A 16,884-nucleotide genomic window follows, 5' to 3' on the forward strand; every position below is an offset into this window, starting at 1 on the left:
AGGGAGGTGAGAATCTATATGTGCCCAGATACAAAGAGTAGAAATCTACGCGTCTGCCTTTTGAAATACACAATTGCGGTGTTCATTGTTGCGTAATGATCCGCCTAGCACACGACTGTTTTGCACATTAGGCTGTGTTATGCAGCTTCCTAACAAACCAAACACACTGGGCTCATTATATCGATTTGTTTTTACCCATTAAGGTAAAGCAAATGGACCCAGTAATCTTCCTGGCGCGTTTGCTCACCTATAAAGACAACTTTTCTCAGTTTAAGGAAAATTCTAAGGTAACGAAATGGCCGAGTGGTTACGATTCGTCGTCCACGATTAGCGGGGTCCCGGGTTCGAATCCCGCTGGTGTCTTTTTGGTTTTTAACGTATGAGTTCAATCATTTAGTATAAGAGATTTAATTCCCCGTCGTAAACTACCAACAGTACCTTAGCTTAATCGGTAAGCACTGCTGCTGGTACTGTCCGCGAGTTCCAGGTTGGCGCCTTCGTACAGGTTCAGGGCATGTGGTCCACTCGGAGGATCAGGGCTTAGGGGCCGCCCTGTTCCTCCCTTAGCTCTTTGCTTTTACATGGTGCCTGGCCCTCCGGGGTTATATGGATGGATAGGGAAGGAAGTGTGTATTGGTCGGGGACGCCGAGACCCCGGAAGAGAACTAAGGGATCGGCTGGGGCATTGTTATGGCTCAGACCGATCCCTGAAAGCTTGACTAGCACATAACTTTTTGATTTTTTTTTACCCTCTATCTTTTATACTTTGGTTTAGTTTGATATGTACAGCTGCTCGGCAGGTCTACGGGTATTATCAATATTGAAACAAAGGTGTTTGTCATAAATCAATGAATATTTCATAATTGACTAAAATCAAAACGGAGTTTCGTTTGATCAAATTGACTGTCATTAAATAATGACGCGATTGCCAATTGACGTAAGAAACGCCATAAATTATACTGGGAAAGAAAAAAGATGTACATTGTAATATACATTTTATTTATACATCTTTCAAATAACGTGTCTTTAATTGTGAGCATTCCAAACAATACAGTAATTCGCAATAGTAATAGAATGGTATATGATAGCACGATCATTGCGTCTCTATTAAATTTTAAAAATATAATTTAGGCCCCTATGTGTGAAATATTCTTTGATTGACTATAATCTTCCATACGAATGAGTTAATTCGCAAAATATAGCAACAACAAAAGAGAAAGGAAAAAGAGAACATTCCTTTACCCTAAAAAGTGGAAATATAATTTGTTTTAAAAAAGTCAAATGAGACACTTCATGTATTGATATAGCAGTTTGCAAGGAGTTAGCCTTACATTTTAGCAAAAGTGGGAAAAATCAGATGTTTCTGGAAAATTGCAGATTGTATGGGGTTAGATGTTTATGAAACATTTCAAATTGTAAGGGGTGAACCTTGCATATTAATTTTTAGCGAAATTGGGCAAAATCAGATCTTTCTGGAAAATTTCAGATTGTAAGGGGTTAACCTTGCTTTTTTAGTGAAATTTGGCAAAATAAGATGTGGATGAAAAATTTCAGATTGTAAGGGGTTAACCTTGCTTTTTAAGTATAATTGGAAAAATTTAAATGTTTATGAAAAATTTCAAATTGTCAGGGGTTAACCTTGCATTTTTTAGCAAAATAGGGCAAATCAGGTGTTTATGGAAAATTTCAGATTTGAAGGGGTTAACTTTGCATTTTTAGCAAAATTGGGCAAAGTCAGATTTGTATGAAAAATCAAAAATTGTTAGGGGTTAACCTTGCCAAATTAAGGGGTTAAATTTGCTTTTTTAGCTAAATTTGGCAAAGTTGGATGTTTATGAAACATTTCAAGTTGTAAGGGGTTAACCCTGCAATTTTTTAAACGAAATTGGGAAAAATCAGATGTTTCTGGAAAATTGCAGATTTGTATTGGGTTTACTTGGCATTTTTAGCAAAAATGGGCAATATCAGATTTTTATGAAAAATCTCGAATTGTAAGGGGTGAACCTTGCATTTTTAGCAAAATTTGGCAAAATGAGATGTTTCTAAAAAAATTCAAATTGTAAGGGGTTAACCTTGCATTTTTTAGCAAAATAGAGAAAAATCAGGTGTTTATGAAAAAATTCAGATTGTAAAGCGTTAACCTTGCATTTTTAGCAAATTTGGACTAAATCAGATTGGTATGAAAAATCAAAAATTGTAAAGGGTTAACCTTTGCCAAATTAGGGCAAAATCAGAAGTTTCTAGAAAATTGCAGATTGGAAGGCCAGGGGTTAACCTTGCATTTTTAACAAAAAAATTGGCAAAATGAGATTTTTATGAAAAATTTCAAATTGTAAGGGGTTAACCTTTGCCAAATTAGGGCAAAATCAGGTGTTTATGAAAAAAAATGCAGATTGAAAGGGGTTAACCTGGCATTTTTTGCAAAATTGGGCTGAATCAGATTTTTATGAAAATTTAAAAATTGTAAGGGGTTAACCTTTGCCAAATTAGGGCAAAATCAGAAGTTTCTAGATAATTGCAGTTTGAAAGGGGGTAACCTTGCATTTTTAGCAAAATTGGGCAAAATCAGATGTTTCTGAAAAAAAAATCCGATGTAGGGAATTAAACTTACTTTTTTTTAGTGAAATTTGGCAAAATCAGATGTTTATGAAAAATTTTTAATTGTTAGTGGTTCACCTTGCATTTTTAGCAAAATTGGGAAAATTTTTAATGTTTATGAAAAATTTCAAATTGTAAGGGATTAACCATTGATTTTTTAGCAAAATAGGGCAAAATCAGGTGTTTATGGAAAATTTCAGATTGTAAGGGGTTAAACTTTCCTTTTTTCGCAAAATTTGACCAAATCAAATTTAAATAAAAAATCAAAAATTGTAATGGAATTTGCCAAATTGGGCAAAATCAGATGTTTCTGAAAAAATCCGATGTAAGGAATTAACCTTGCCAAATTAGGGCAAAATCAGAAGTTTCTAGAAAATTTCAGATTGAAAGGGGTTAACCTTGTTTTTTTTAGTGAAAATTGGCAAAGTTAGATGTTTATGAAAAAATTCAAATTTTATGGGTGAACCTTGCATTTTCTTTTTTAGCAAAATAGGGGACAATCAGATGTTTCTTGAAAATTGCAGATTGTAAGGGGTGAACCTTGTATATTTAGCAAAATTTGTCAAAATCAGATTTGTGTGAAAAATCTACAATTGTAAGGGATTAACCTTTCTTTTGTAGCAAAATTTGGTGCATATTTTACTAAAATTGGGCAAAATCAGATGTTTCTGAAAAATTCCAGATGTAACGGATTAACCTTGCTTGTTTTGTAAAATTGGGCAAAATTAGATGTTTATGAAAACATTCAAATTGTAAGGCGTTAACCTTGCATTTTTAGCAAAATCGGGGAAAATCAAATGTTTCTGGAAAATTTCAGATTGTATGGGGTTAGATGTTTATGAAATATTTCATATTGTAAGGGGTGAACATTGCATTTTTTAGCGAAATTTGGCAAATCCGATGTTTCTGAAAAAAATTCAGATGTAAGGAATTGACCTTGCTTTTTTTAAGCGAAAATGGGGGGAAAAATTGGAAAATGTTTGAATGTTTATGAAAAATTTCAAATTGTAAGGGATTAACCATTAATTTTTTTTGCAAAATAGGGCAAAATGAGGTGTTTATGGAAAATTTCAGATTGTAAGGGGTTAACCTTGCATTTTTAGCAAAATTGGACCAAATCAAATTTAAATAAAAAAATAAAAATTGTAATGGATTAACCTTGCCAAACTAGGGCAAAATCAGATGTTTCTCAAAAATTGCAGATTGTAAGGGCTTAACCTCACATTTTTAGCAAAATTGGGCAAAAAGAAATGTTTATGAAATGTTTATTTTTTTAGTGAAATTTGGCAAGTTGGATGTTCATGAAAAATTCAAATTGTAAGGGGTTCACCCTGCATTTTTTTTATGATGTTTCTGGAAAATTGCAGAATTGAATGGGGCTAACTTGGCATTTTTAGCAAAATTGGGCAAAATGAGATGTTTCTGAAAAATTTCAGATGTAAGGGGTTAACCTTGCTTTTCAAATTGTTAGGGGTTAACCTTGCATTTTTTAGCAAAATAGGGCAAAATCCGGTGTTTATTAAAAAATTCAGATTGTAATGGGTTAACCTTTGCCAAATTAGAGCAAATTGAGAAGTTTCTAGAAAATTGCAGATTGAAAGGGGTTAACCTTGCATTTTGCTAAAAATGTGAGGTTAAGCCCTTACAATCTGCAATTTTTTAGAAACCTCTGATTTTGCCCTAGTTCGGCAAGGTTAATCCATTACAATGTTTGATTTCTCATTTAAATTTGATTTTGCCCAATTTTGCTAAAAATGCAAGGTTAATAACCCCTTACAATCTGAACTTTTCCAGAAACCTGTGATTTTTTAGAAACATCTGATTTCGCCCTAGTTCGGCAAAGTTAATCCATTACAATTTTTGATTTCTCATTTAAATTTGATTTTGCCCAATTTTGCTAAAAAATCAAGCTTAACCCCTTACAATTTGAATTTTTTCATGAACAGCTAATTTTTCCCAATCTTATTCAAAAACAAATTTCATAAAAATCTCAATTTGCTCAATTTTACTAAAAAGCAAAGTTACTGCCTTACATCTGAATTTTTTTAGAAACATCTGATTTGCCAAATTTCGCTAAAATATGCAATGTTCACCCGTTACAATATAAAATATTTCATAAACATCTAACCCCATACAATCTGCAATTTTCTGATTTTTCCTGATTTTGCTAAAAATGCAAGGTTAACGCCTTACAATTTAAATTTTTCATAAACATCTAATTTTGCCCAATTTTACAAAAAAAGGCAAGGTTAATCCGTTACATCTGCAATTTTCCAGAAACATCTGATTTTTCCCGATTTTGCTAAAAATACGAGGTTAACGCCTTACAATTTAAATTTTTCATAAACATCAAATTGTGCCCAATTTTACAAAAAAAGCAAGGTTAATCCGTTACATCTGGAATTTTTCAGAAACATCTGATTTTGCCCAATTTTAGTAAAATATGCACCAAATTTTGTTAAACAAGAAAGGTTAATCCCTTACAACTGTAGATTTTTCATACAAATCTGATTTTGACAAATTTTGCTAAATAAACAAGGTTCAAACCTTACAATCTACAATTTTCCAGAAACATCTGATTGTGCCCTATTTTGCTAAAATTTCTATGGTTAATCCCTTACAATTTGAAATTTTTCATCAACATTAAAATTTTCCCCAACTTTGCTCAAAAAAAAATGAAATCTTAACCCCTTACTAAGGTTAATTCCTTACATCGGATTTTTTTCAGAAATATCTGATTTTGCCCAATTTTGCTAAAAATGCAAGGTTAACCCCTTTCAATCTGCAATTTTCTAGAAACTTCTGATTTTGCCCTAATTTGGCAAAGGTGTTAACCCCTTACAATTTTCGATTTTTCATACAAATCTGATTTAGAAAAATTTTGCTAAAAATGCAAGGTTAACCCCTTTAAATCCGCAATTTTTTCATAAACACCTGATTTTGCCCTAATTTGGCAAAGGTTATCCGCTTACAATTTGAAATTTTTCATAAAAATCTCATTTTGCCCAATTTTGCTAAAAATGCAAAGTTAACCCCTTTCAATCTGCAATTTTCTAGAAACTTCCGATTTTGCCCTAATTTGGCAAAGGTAACAATTTACAATTACAATTTTTGATTTTTCATACCAATCTGATTTAGCCCAATTTTGCTAAAAATGCAAGGTTTACCCATTACAATCTGATATTTTTTTTCATAAACACCTGATTTTGCCCTATTTTGCTAAAAAATGCAAGGTTAACCCCTAACAATTTGAAAAGCAAGGTTAACCCCTTACATCTGAAATTTTTCAGAAGCATCTCATTTTGCCCAATTTTGCTAAAAATGCAAGGTTCACCCCTTACAATTCGAGATTTTTCATAAAAATCTGATATTGCCCAGATTTGCTAAAAATGCCAAGTTAACCCCACACAATTCTGCAATTTTCCGAAAACATCTGATTTTTTTCCAATTGTACTAAAAAAAGCAAGCTAACCCCCTTACAATTTGAAATTTTTCATCCACATCTTATTTTGCCAAATTTCACTAAAAAAGCAAGGTTAACCCCTTACAATCTGAAATTTTCCAGAAAGATCTGATTTTGCCCAATTTCGCTAAAATATGCAAGGTTCACCCCTTACAATTTGAAATGTTTCATAAACATCTAACCCTATACAATCTGCAATTTTCCAGAAACATCTGATTTTTTTCCAATTTTGCTAAAATGTAAGGCAAACTGTTCAAATCAATACATGAAGTGTCCCATTTGACTTTTTTTAAAACAAATTATATTTCCACTTTTTAGGGTAAAAGAATGTTCTCTTTTTACTTTCTCTTTTGTTGTTGCTATATTTTGCGAATTAACTCATTCGTATGGAAGATCATAGTCAATCAAAGAATATTTCACACATAGGGGCCTAAATTATATTTTTTAAATTTAATAGAGACGCAATGATCGTGCTATCATATACCATTCTATTACTATTGCGAATTACTGTATAATTGTTTGGAATGCTCACAATTAAAGACACGTTATTTGAAAGATGTATAAATAATATTTATATTACAATGTACATCTTTTTTCTTTCCCGGTATAATTTATGGCGTTTCTTACGTCAATTGGCAATCGCGTCATTATATAATGATAGTCAAATTGATCAAACGAAACTCCGTTTTGATTTTAGTCAATTATGAAATATTCATTGATTTATGACATACACCTTTGTTTCAATTTTGATACTACCCGTAGACCTGCGGAGCAGCTGTAGATATCAAACTAAACCAAAGTATAACAGATAGAGGGTAAAAAAAAAAATCAAAAAGTTATGTGCTAGTCAAGCTTTCAGGGATCGGTCTGAGCCATAACAATGCCCCAGCCGATCCCTTAGTTCTCTTCCGGGGTCTCGGCGTCCCCGACCAATACACACTTCCTTCCCTATCCATCCATATAACCCCGGAGGGCCAGGCACCATGTAAAAGCAAAGAGCTAAGGGAGGAACAGGGCGGCACCCTAAGCCCTGATCCTCCGAGTGGACCACATGCCCTGAACCTGTACGAAGGCGCCAACCTGGAACTCGCGGACAGTACCAGCAGCAGTGCTTACCGATTAAGCTAAGGTACTGTTGGTAGTTTACGACGGGAAATTAAATCTCTTATACTAAATGATTGAACTCATACGTTAAAAACCAAAAAGACACCAGCGGGATTCGAACCCGGGACCCCGCTAATCGTGGACGACGAATCGTAACCACGGCCATTTCGTTACCTTAGAATTTTCCTTAAACTGAGAAAAGTTGTCTTTATAGGTGAGCAAACGCGCCAGGAAGATTACTGGGTCCATTTGCTTTACCTTAATGAGTAAAAACAAGTCGATATAATGAGCCCAGTGTGTTTGGTTTGTTAGGAAGCTGCATAACACAGCCTAATGTGCAAAACAGTCGTGTGCTAGGCGGATCATTACGCAACAAGAACACCGCAATTGTGTATTTTCAAAAGGCAGACGCGTAGATTTCTACTCTTTGTATCTAGGCACATATAGATTCTCACCTCCCTCTTCAGCTATTTCAACTTTCTTAAAAAGAAAAATAGAGACTGTCAGCGAATCTCCGGGAGTTGAAATAAGGATCGTCCCCTCGATAGACCTCAGACTCAGTAAAGTTCAACATTGGGCTCTTTTTTTAACAGCTGTTTTTGCGGAAACTTTACATCTGGATTTTTTAGAAGCATCTGATTTTGCCCAATTTTAGTAAAATATGCTCCAAATTTCGCTAAAAAAGCAAGGTTAACCCCTTACCATTTTAGATTTTTCATACAAATCTAATTTTGCCAAATTTCACTAAATATACAAAGTACACCTCTTTCAATTTAAAATTTTCATCAATTTTGCTAAAAATACAAGGTTAAGCCCCAACAATCTGCAATTTTCCAGAATCATCTGATTGTGTCCTATTTTGCTAAAAAAAAATGTAAGGTTAACCCCTTACAATTTGAATTTGAACATCTAATTTTTCCCAATCTTATTCAAAAAGCAAGGTTAATCCCTTACAATCTGCAATTTTCCAGAAACATTTGATTTTTTCCCATTTTCGCTTTAAAAAATGCGAGGTTAACCCCTTTCAATTTGAAATTTTTCGCAACATCTAACCTTGCAAAATTTCACTAAAAAGCAAGGTTAATCCCTTACATCTGATATTTCTCGGAAACATCTCATTTTGCCCAATTTCGCTAAAATATGCAATGTTTACCCCTTACAATTTGAAATGTTTCATAAACATCTAACCCCATACAATCTGCAATTTTCCAGAAACATCAGATTTTTCCCGATTTTGCTAAAAAAAAAAAGCAAGGTTAACCCCTTACAATTTGATTTTTTTTTCATAAACATCTAATTTTGCCCAATTTTACATCAGCTTATGCTAACAAATTATCAGGTAACTGGGACAGGTGCACATCGGCCTTGGAGCTCAGACCATGTGTCATGCACTCCTCAATGCATAGATGATGCACACAACATTATGGGTAGTACAGGCACAGCTGGGGGTACTGCCCAAACAATGATGAACGCATTGCGTATGCTTAAAGAATTACCCACAGTTCCGGTTTTTACCGTTTAGGTCTGGCTCTAATTACTTCACGCGATCCCCTGACGTCTCATACACTGACTTTAGACAAAATAGTCAGACTTTTGCAGTGTAGTAACCAGACTTTGACTCTTAACGAAACATCGAATGAAAAGGGAAACATCAAATGCATATTGCAATTGATCGAATGCAAACACACCGATGAAACATCGAATACAAATAGCTCGAAATGTCAAACATATGTGAAAAACATTGCTCACATATTTGAGAATATCGCAAATATATTGTAAAACAACACACACAATTGTAATTCGTACGCAATGATTCGCTCGTACCCCCGCCCTGCAAACAGGACAAAACGCAAGGAGTGCTTGCCAGATAATACCTCTTTCAAGCTTCATATTACATGCATATTCTATATTTTTGTCATTATTTCTCATCAGGATGTCAAAACCTTTTCATTACAGTTTGTCCAACTTGAAATGATCAAGTTTTAAGATCGAATGTTATTAACTACATTAAAATAATAGTTAAACCGTACTGCAGATGAGAATCGCATGGTTAATCGCATCTTTCAGTTTGTCTTAAAGAAATATTGTCATAAGTGAAGTTTTTTTAACAGACTCCCCCTCCCCCCTTCAATAGCAGTCACGCAGAATTTGAATAAGGAATTATATACATGTCATCAGATAAGTTGAAGCGTCTTAATACAAAACCACTAAAAAAATGGCAAGTTCTCATTCGTACATATGTACTTAGGTTGATTATATTTCTGATTAGACTTTTATAAAAAAATAAAAAAAGACTCAACAAATAAAGACGGCAGTAACTGCAAATACCGTTTTTGGTAATTTGTCTATATTCCAGGTGCAATGTGGTTTAAGTAAACACCAAAAGAAATACAAATTTATTTAATATAATATAGTTTTATTTCATTTATTCATTTTTGTGGGGTCGGGGCAATTTTAACCTTCACAGTTTTTACCCACACAAGAAGAATGGTATTTAGATGACATAAGTTTGTTCAATCTGTACTGAATGAAGCTACTCGTTTATTTTCAACTGACAAAACGAGCTAAGCACCTGTTTACATCACAGGCCGATTACATAATTGTTGTAACATGCATCGAAAGTCTCGTCACTGAAGTGTAGGACCCACTTTCTGTTTAAAAAAAATTTTAAGAAGAGAAAATAGTTTATATTCCACTATTCGGAATCTTTGAGTGGCAGCATTACATCTGCAATTTGTTTCAGCCGAAACCGTCTTACCGTTTTTATTATTTTGAATATTGTTTTAAGAACCGATTCATGTTTTGTTGTTGCTCCATCCGTTCCGCGAGAACCACCAATAAACCAAAACGGCCCACCTGCTTCCTCTTTTGAGGCTGCATCAAATTTGTATTAGTTTCTTTCTTTTTTATTTCAGGCGAAACATTTTGAAAAGATGTTTCAGAAGTTCAGATGCTCCACCAGATGCTACGCGTGAACTTCTATTATTATTGAAAATATGTTACCCTGAGATAAGAGATCACAAAATTATATTGATCTGGGGTTTAATCTTACCAATCTATGTATCTGTAGCTAAGGCCAAAGTCTCCGGTTTCTGGTATGGAGGTTGCCCAAAAAGTGGTGCGGCGACGCGGCTTTTTTTTTTTTTTTAGCTGATTTTTTTGCTTCAAATGTCGGCTGATGACTGCAAATGGTGCTCGACTAAACTTAGTGCAAATATATGAGACTCCAGAGAGGCCACATAAAAATTCTCGACCATAACCCAATCTAAAAACACCTTAAAATTGTGCAGCAGCAGAATTCCAGTCAAACCAGTGAGTTTGGCGGTTTTGAGACATCATCTTTCATTGAAAAAAAAACTTTTTCATTTTGCCGACGCGCATGGCTACGGCGACGCGCGTGCATACAGAAACCGGAGACTTTTTTGGGGTAAATACATAACATTCGATCTTAAATTTAAATGTTTATCATTTCATGTTCGAAAAAAACTGTAGCGAAGATATTTTAGCATCACGATGAGAAATAACAAAAAAATCTAGAATATAATATGAAAGAAGTATCATTTAGCAACTAGCAAGCACTCATTGGCTGAGCTCGGGCGGGTCTTTTTCTTGACACGGGTATATTATTTTTGCAAACCCTGACGAGTAGGTGGTGTGAAATCCTGTTCCGAGTGCAGTGTTCGTGGGTCCTGTTCCCACGCGAGAACAATAAAAATATTCGCGTCAAAACAGACCGCCCGAACTCGGACGGCCATTGCGTGAGAAAAGGTTTGGACTATCAATAGAGGGCGCTGTTTCTTTTTTTCTTTTTTCATGTAGAATTTTCAGCGTTTTTATCCCAGATTTTCTCATTCACAAACTGTGGACCGGGAAACAAAGTTTTTTCGACATGGTACACCATAATCTACATGTCTGTGAAGTTTTATAAAATTCGGCGAACCAGACCGCGTGCCGAGCGAAAAAAAGGCCTCGTCCCACGGACTAACACACGTTGTACGCTGCTCTTTGTACCACACTATTGGTCAAGGGTACGGTTTTTGTAGGAACACTTTGCCAGCATTTCTTTGGCGCTTTTAAGGAGTCCAAAACATGTCTGTTTCCGTAGAAAATGTCCATAGAAAATCTTATCTTATTGATTAACTGAAAATTTAAACTTGATACAAAACATTAGAAAGCATCCTTGCAAAAGTTTACAAACTAAGTCTATACAATTCCCTATCAAAAATAAAATGCACGAAAACAATTATGCAGACGAAAATGGTTATCAAGTGAAAAACAGAAGAAACTTAAAAGACTTGTTAAAGCAAGAGTATATATTAAACCAATGAAAAAAATCCTTATTTAACTTTAAAATTTCGCTCAAGTAACTCAGGGAAAGAGGGGCCAGGAATCGGTTCAGGTTGCACCACAGAGCATCTAATTATCAAAAAAATTACCGGGGCGGGCCCCGGACCCCACGCCGAAAGACATTCGCGCTCCGCATTATTAGTCCTCGGGGCGGATCTCCCGACGCATCCTTAAAACAGTTTACAAACTAAGCCTATCCAATTCCTCTTCAAAAATAAAATGCAAGAAGCTGATAATGCAGTCGAAAATATTTGGTTATCAAGTGAAGAACAGAAGAAACTTAACTAGGCTTGTATTAAGAAATACATGGGTACAATTTTAAACCAATGAACAAACAATATTTAAAAAAACACATGGTGTTATCGCAAACCGAAGCGATAATGAAAAAAAAAATTCTAACAATCTTCACAACATTTTGCTGAAATTGGGCCAGGAATCGCCTCAGATTGCACCCCAAGCATCTTTAGAATCAACACTTTCCCGGGGCCCTTCAGTGGGCCCCGAACCCCACGCCGTAAGACACTGCTTCGCGTTCGCATTAGTCATTGGAGCAAATGCCCCAGCGCATCGCCCATTGCAACAGTTTTCTAAGTCAATACAATTCCTTTTTTTTAATACAATGCTTGAAATTATGCAGACGAAAATACATGGTTTGCAACTTTGAAGTACACAGTAGCATAAAATTTGTAAAAACAAGAGTATTTTAAAAAAAAATTCCTTATAAGCTTAACAACTTTTGCTCAAATAATTCAGGGGGAAAGGGGCCAGGAATCGCCTCAGCATGCACCACAGAGCATCTATAATCCAAAATGTGCCCCCCGTCTAAAGAATTCCTGGATCCGCGCCTGCCCGGGCGCTATTGAAGAGCGAGCCAGGCGGGGACGCGGGAAGCCAAATCGGGCCGGCGACATCGGCCTGTCGGAAAAAAAGCGTGCCACAGCAGTCGGCAGGGATGGAGAGCGCCACCTACTATCCCAGAGTGTCCATGAGTGTCCGCTTTAAACAGTGTCCCTATGGGTGCAATAAACTGCCCTAAACCCCAATGATAAATGCCCCCTCTTCAAAGTCAGGAAAAATACTCACAATTTACTGTCCAAGGTGATATAGTACGACATAGTGCAACTTAAAATTCGCACGATGGTCGTATGTGTTTAAACTGAAGTTAGATTGAACATGTTTTGTAGAATTACAGTCGACTCTCATAAAGAGCACTTTTATAAAGAGGTTCTGCTGAAGTCCCAAATTTCAGGTTCTCTTTGTGTTTCTTTGTTTCGCTGTCCTTTTATAACGACATTCCTGTTATAAAGAGATAATTTGGCTAGTCCCATCGACCTTGTTATAACGAGAGTCGACTGTAAACGGAAAAAGATATGCAGAATATTTGTGATATCATCATCGGCCTAGGCCTACAATGTTTATTTATTTAAAAAAATAAATCAGATTTAATTCAGTCATCCTTCATTTAATTATTGGATTTTCGTCCTCGGATAGATATCATTTTCGATATGGATACAGTTTCCTTGTACTACAGGCCTATTATCTCGCAGTGTGTGCACATCAGTTTCCGTATCAGCTGATTTAACATGTGCAGAGTGTATGAAGTCAACCCTAGCAGGTCACGGGGCAAATATTGCAACACACACAGCTAGTAGCCCAGGGTTATACATGTACACGTCGTACGCCGTGTCCAGGTCATTGATATAGCAGGGTTGCAACAGGCATATTGTACCCGGCATATATCTGCTGATTGCAAAGTCGGTGTGGCTAGCATTCTGGCCACTGGTCAAGTTCAAATAACTAGCTGAGTGTTAGTTAGCTCTTAATCTCTCCTTGGGAATGAGACAACGGGGACGGAGCCATAACAAACGCAGTCGCTCCTTCAGCAGGACAAGGGAGGCAGTCCACTCTATTTAGCCAACTTTTATCTCGTGGTTGAAGACGAAATATCGAAATGGCAGACGGTGAGTTAATTTCTGTGCTTTGTTTTAATTTTGCGAGGCCGGAGCCCTGGGGGGGGGGGCAATATTTACTGGTCCTTTGTATAGCTCCTTTGATCGTAGATCCAGAAATTATATATAAATGCTTCTTCTTTTTTGGGGAAAAAATACCACTTATTGGCTTCATCAGCATACAAATTTTATATAAACTTAATTTTTATTGAAATAAAATTTGTCATTCAGAAAAACTTCTCTTTTGTCCTGATGAGGTTGCATAAGCCAATTCGGAGTTTCGCTCGCGCGCATGTGCCAACTCGCCTCAACAATGCATTTTTCAAGATAAACAAAACACGTCATGCAATCCTAGTCCAATAGACGTCTAGCTTTCAGCACCACATGGGTTTGTTTATCCTTACTTCAGTGTTTCCCAGCGATTCATTGCTCACCCAAAACTGCACGTGACCTTTGTGCATCACGCACGTATCGCGCGCGTGACACGTATCAGTGGTTCCCCACAATTTGAATACAAAGCGGTTCGGGCTGATATTTTGCTTTTGAGAAGTTTATGATTAATAGTAAAGCAAAATATGAATACAACTATCGTGGGCCTTAATGACATATTCGGCATATCACAAACAATTCTGTTGGAAAGGATGCAGATCAAATCGTTTCATAAACACGGGAAACTGTGTGTTTTTTTTGTTCTAACTTTGGTAATATTCTAAGAAATAAATCGTCTTGGTTCACTATGAACCTATTCTGGGATAATTATCATCATCGAGTCAGACGAGGCGAGTGATCTTATATGGGATCCAGTTTTTCAGAACAAGGGCACTCATATTTTTAAGCAAAAATAAAAAGCTCCTTTTTGCCTCTCCCAAATGAGTGACGGGAGAACGAGCCCCATTCCCCTCTTTACGAACGCCATAATGCTCTAGCTGGCCATGATCGCGCTACAAAATTGTCTCCTGAAAAACATAAGTACGTACCCCGCATTAACAAGATTATGCACCTTCTCGAGATGGGAAACTACCCCTCGAATGCACAAATACCCCTCTCGCAATAATAAAACTGTGCCCCTCTCGAGATGGAAAATCGGCCCCTAAAAAATAATAATAGTGCTATTCACGCGAAACAAATTCACTGAACCGGCCATCAAAAGCAACAATACCCCTTTCGTGTGATGAGAAAATGGTCTCTCTACACAAAGAGATGGACAAAGTATAAATCACTTTTTAATTAGGGCTATTTACTGTTAATAATGTAAGTAGTAGGCCTATCGGGGGCATAAAATGGTCAGAAAATACAACTGCTATATGAATAGCAGGTATAGGTCTTAGCAAAATTCTGCTAGATGCACTTCAAAAATCTGCCAGATTTAGGCCTACGAAAAATCTGCTACATCACCTATAATTACACGAAATACATTATAAACAATCATACTCACATGCAGATGTTATAAAATTTCCCTTAAACCAAAAAAATCTATGAAATTTCCTTTAAACAATTTTTTTTTTTTTAAATGTTATATTTTTCCCCAATGTCTACAGTACTTTACGTAGTACACATCAGGGAACCTCGTCGCTTAGACTGTCCCGTTGTGCAAGGGTTTCTTTGAACAAAATTGACGCTTTTTCAAAACAAATCAGCTATATTTTTCAAATCTGCTATATTTTCCTGTCAGAATCACCATTTTTGCGGAATTCTGCCACAAATCTGCTTAAAAAACTTCACTCTGTTAGATTTTCTGCGAAACCCGTTTTTTTTTCAAATTAATCTGTCAAATTTAGCCGAAATTCAGCTAAAATGGTCACCCTGATGAATAGTGAAAAATATTAGGTTATTATTTTTGTAAAAAACAAACAAAATAATTTGAGTAAAAACTGACCAAAAGAATTTACGGAATTGTCTTGTAGCTTGAAAAATGAAAAGAACATTTAAAAATGTAATGACGCAGATTTACAAGAGTTAGGTTAACACCTCAAAACTGTTAACTTAATAACTATTATTTACTAACCACTTTGTTGGGCAAATACACACGAAATTTGTACCAAAGATGTAAGAATTTAATCAGGACTGAGGATCATGTATGTGTTCATTATGCTGCAGCGTACGCGAGTCATTATGCATGGACTAACTGTATGTAGGAGAGTCACTGCATGCCGTGCATCTTCACTTTATACCAAACCGGTCACGTTGGTATGTTCATTTTAGTTGGCATCAATTTAGCCCTTGCCATGTTTTCTGATCAATTTTTCAAGAGTTCTGTAAGGCCTTCTTTTTTGTTTGTTATAACACAACGTTGTATTTGACTCTCAGACTAAGTACAGTATTTTCCCTTTTTGAGTGGTCAGGCACAACCCGACCACTCTTTGGATCTGTTACGATTAATTAGCTGTTTCGGTGTACACACCGAAACAGCTCTTGTTTTTGTTATTTTTTTTTTTCTCTTTTTGGCTTTTTCGCAATTTTGCGAAAAAGCCTTTCTTTCTGTTCTCATTTTTTTTGTATCTTCTTCTTCTTCTTCTTCTTCTTCTTCTTTTTGTCGCCTAAATCCCATAGACTTTGTACACGTTTTTTCTCAGTGCCACTTTTGGTATTAATCTTCGTCTTACATCATTCAAATTAAGCATAGTCATAGTCCTTATAGCAGAGATGTGCCCCGAAGAGTGACGTCATGGTGACGTCATTGACTAATTTATTATAGATTTTTGAATATTTAATTTTTCCCATAGACTTTGTACACAAAAATTAAGAAAAAATTGTCGATTTTCAAAGGGCATTTTCGACTCTTTGGCAGTAATTCATTTACACCAATCTTTGTCCAAGCAAAGACCCTAATTCAAACAACATTGTGGAATGATGACGTCATGATGACGTCATCCAGTGTTTATTTATAGGCAATTAAATTGTGACACTTTTAATATTTAAAAATGCATAAGAAATCAACCGTCCGCGTCCGCAGCATTCTGTTGCCGGCAAGTGGTAGAGTAGGTTGAGGTCTTTATTTCATTCAGTGTGCGTGCAATCACGTGACCCTTGCTTCCGGTCGAAAAAGGCCCAAACCGGAAGTGGCTTATTATTTAAAAGTGGTAATAGAAATGAACTTGCTTTTAACGGTGTTAGTCTCTTGGCTAAAAGTATTCTTCAAATCATCTACCAATGACGTCATGCAATCTTCGAGCGCCCTCTAGCGACAGGTTGAAAATTAGCAAAAATGTATTTTGAATAGATGTCTGTGGCGAAGTTTGTCGGAATCGCCTAAATATTGGTGTATATAATGACCTTGACCCACTTAAGACGTGTGCGAAGTTTTAGGCAAATGACGTCATCAGACCGGAAGTTATAATAAAAAGACCCTTTTTCATTTGAAAATTCCTGAAAAATCAACCATGGCAGTTTTTATGTTAGTTTTTACTTTAATTGTCGATTTAA

General features: G+C 35.8%; 1 protein-coding gene across 1 annotated transcript in view; it reads left to right on the forward strand.

The window, feature by feature from the left end:
• Positions 1–13,174: 13,174 nt before the first annotated feature.
• Positions 13,175–16,884, forward strand: part of LOC119745982 (phosphomethylethanolamine N-methyltransferase-like) — a 40,072-nt gene continuing 36,362 nt past the window's right edge. Inside the window, exon 1 of the mRNA XM_038222723.1 lies at positions 13,175–13,473. Coding sequence (XP_038078651.1) covers positions 13,464–13,473 — 10 coding nt within the window. The 5' untranslated portion in view covers positions 13,175–13,463. The remainder of the gene's footprint in view (positions 13,474–16,884) is intronic.

The sequence above is a fragment of the Patiria miniata genome, unplaced genomic scaffold (genome assembly GCF_015706575.1).
Source record: "Patiria miniata isolate m_02_andy unplaced genomic scaffold, ASM1570657v1 HiC_scaffold_12, whole genome shotgun sequence".
NCBI classification, from domain to species: Eukaryota; Metazoa; Echinodermata; class Asteroidea; order Valvatida; family Asterinidae; genus Patiria; species Patiria miniata.